The sequence below is a fragment of the Silurus aristotelis genome (genome assembly GCF_946808225.1).
Source record: "Silurus aristotelis genome assembly, chromosome: 17".
Classification (NCBI taxonomy): domain Eukaryota; kingdom Metazoa; phylum Chordata; class Actinopteri; order Siluriformes; family Siluridae; genus Silurus; species Silurus aristotelis.
The window spans coordinates 25,008,998-25,011,102 of record NC_139590.1 but is presented as its reverse complement, the minus strand read 5'-3'; the positions used below and the strand labels follow the sequence as shown (position 1 = coordinate 25,011,102).

General features: G+C 45.2%; 1 protein-coding gene across 1 annotated transcript in view; it reads right to left on the bottom strand.

The window, feature by feature from the left end:
- Window positions 1-2,105, bottom strand: part of nacc1a (nucleus accumbens associated 1, BEN and BTB (POZ) domain containing a) — a gene marked incomplete at its 3' end in the record, with an annotated part of 11,083 nt that overhangs the window by 4,235 nt on the left and 4,743 nt on the right. The window contains 3 exon segments of the mRNA XM_083566261.1: window positions 2-38; window positions 40-308; window positions 311-454. Of these exon segments, the coding sequence (XP_083422387.1) occupies window positions 2-38; window positions 40-308; window positions 311-425 (421 nt within the window). The 5' untranslated portion in view covers window positions 426-454.

Genomic DNA, 2,105 nt, shown 5'->3' with positions numbered 1-2,105 from the left:
GTTTCTTCGACGTGGAGGCCCTGAGAGTCACAGCTGGGGTGAGCTGACCTTCAGGAAGAACTCTGTGCCTTTCTCCATAATCTGCTGGATCTGCAGGAAGCCAGCAGTGTACATGAGGAGGAACTGATCTCCAACGTTCATGCTGAGGCGGCCTGTGTAGCAGAAGGCCAGAATCTGCTGGAAGCTCTGAGGCTGGACAGCGGGCGGCAGCTCCACCACGGCCGGGGCTTTGCTCCCAGCACCGCTGTTGAAGAGGTCACGGAAGTATGCGCTACTGGCTGCCAGTACGGCCCGATGCGCCTTGAAGCATGGCCTTTCACCACCACAGACACGTCACAGTACAGGCCCTGTAGCCGCTGCTCATTCAGACACTCCAGAACGTTGTTGCCAAAGTTGGGGATCGCCATCTGAAGAGTCTGAGCCATGGCGCTACGGCCGGCACCACCACGGAAATCTGAGAGGAGCAACAAGACGGAAATTACTCCATCAGGAACATTACAGAACTGAAACACCATGAATAATGTCTTTGGAATCTTTATGATCTTTTGAGTGTTTATTTCAGAGGGATTGGAAAATCACAAAATAACTTTTTGATGCAGAAAAACAAATTTTCTTCAGTTTGGTCACTGCTCGTTTCTGCTCGCTAGTCGAGACTTCCAAACCAGAAGATTCACAAGCTCCTTACAATAACATGAAACCACAACGTTCTGCTTCTGCTGAGCTCACACACATTCCCTACTGCCATCAACAATCTGATCAGGTGAGGTGGAATCTCCACCAGCAAAAACACACACTCTCTAAGGTTAAACATCACACATTTGTGAAAAAGCTTTCAATCGATAAAATTGTTTTCACTCTTTCTGGAAGTTTACCATCCTGATAACGAGGTTCCTCTGCATCATGAGTCTTACAGAGTCACTGAGAAGATATTGTTCTTTGGAACAGCGCCAACTGATTCTCAGCGCTTGGACAGAGTAGAAATGGGATCAGTAGGTATTTAATAGTGGATGGGACACTGGAGTCAGACACTGTGCTTCCACAGAAAAGTTCAAGGTTAAAGGTCAAGCTCATAAACCAGTCAGTAAGAGCTGAGAGAAACCTTCAGGACCTCCGTCTTTCAAACACACATCTTAAACATTTTCAGTGTGTGTAGAATCACAAAAATCACTTGGGAAAATGAACAATATAACCATTCAGTTTGTCGCATCCAAAGAATTTTATATATTATTTGTATTTGTTTATAACAACCTACAAACAATCCATAGAACCTACAGAACAATCTACGTGTGTGTGTGTGTGTGTGTGTATATGCATATGGATGTTTGTGTATGGATGGATGTGTGTTTGGATGTATGGATGTGTGTGTGTGTGTGTGTGTGTATATGTGTGTGTGTGTATATGTGTGTGTGTGAATGCGTATGGATGTTTGTGTATGGATGGATATGTGTGTGTGTGTGTGTGTGTGTATGGATGGATGCGTATGGATGGATGTGTGTGTGTGTGTGTGTGTGTGTGTGTGTGTGTGTGTGTGTGTGTGTGTATGGATGGATGTGTTTGTGGGTGTATGGATGGATGTGTGTGTGGGTATATGGATGGATGTGTGTGTGGGTATATGGATGTTTGTGTATGGATGGATGTGTGTGTGGATGCGTATGGATGTTTGTGTATGGATGGATATGTGTGTGTGTGTGTATGTGTGTGTGTGTGTGTGTGTGTGTGTGTGTGTGTGTGTGTGTGTGTGTGTATATGTGTGTGTGTGTATATGTGTGTGTGTGAATGCGTATGGATGTTTGTGTATGGATGGATATGTGTGTGTGTGTGTGTGTGTATGGATGGATGCGTATGGATGGGTGTGTGTGTGTGTGTGTGTGTGTGTGTGTGTGTGTGTGTGTGTGTGTGTGTGTGTGTGTGTGTGTATGGATGGATGTGTTTGTGGGTGTATGGATGGATGTGTGTGTGGGTATATGGATGTTTGTGTGTGTGGGTATATGTGTGTGTGTGAATGCGTATGGATGTTTGTGTATGGATGGATATGTGTGTGTGTGTGTGTGTGTATGGATGGATGCGTATGGATGGATGTGTGTGTGTGTGTGTGTGTGTGTGTG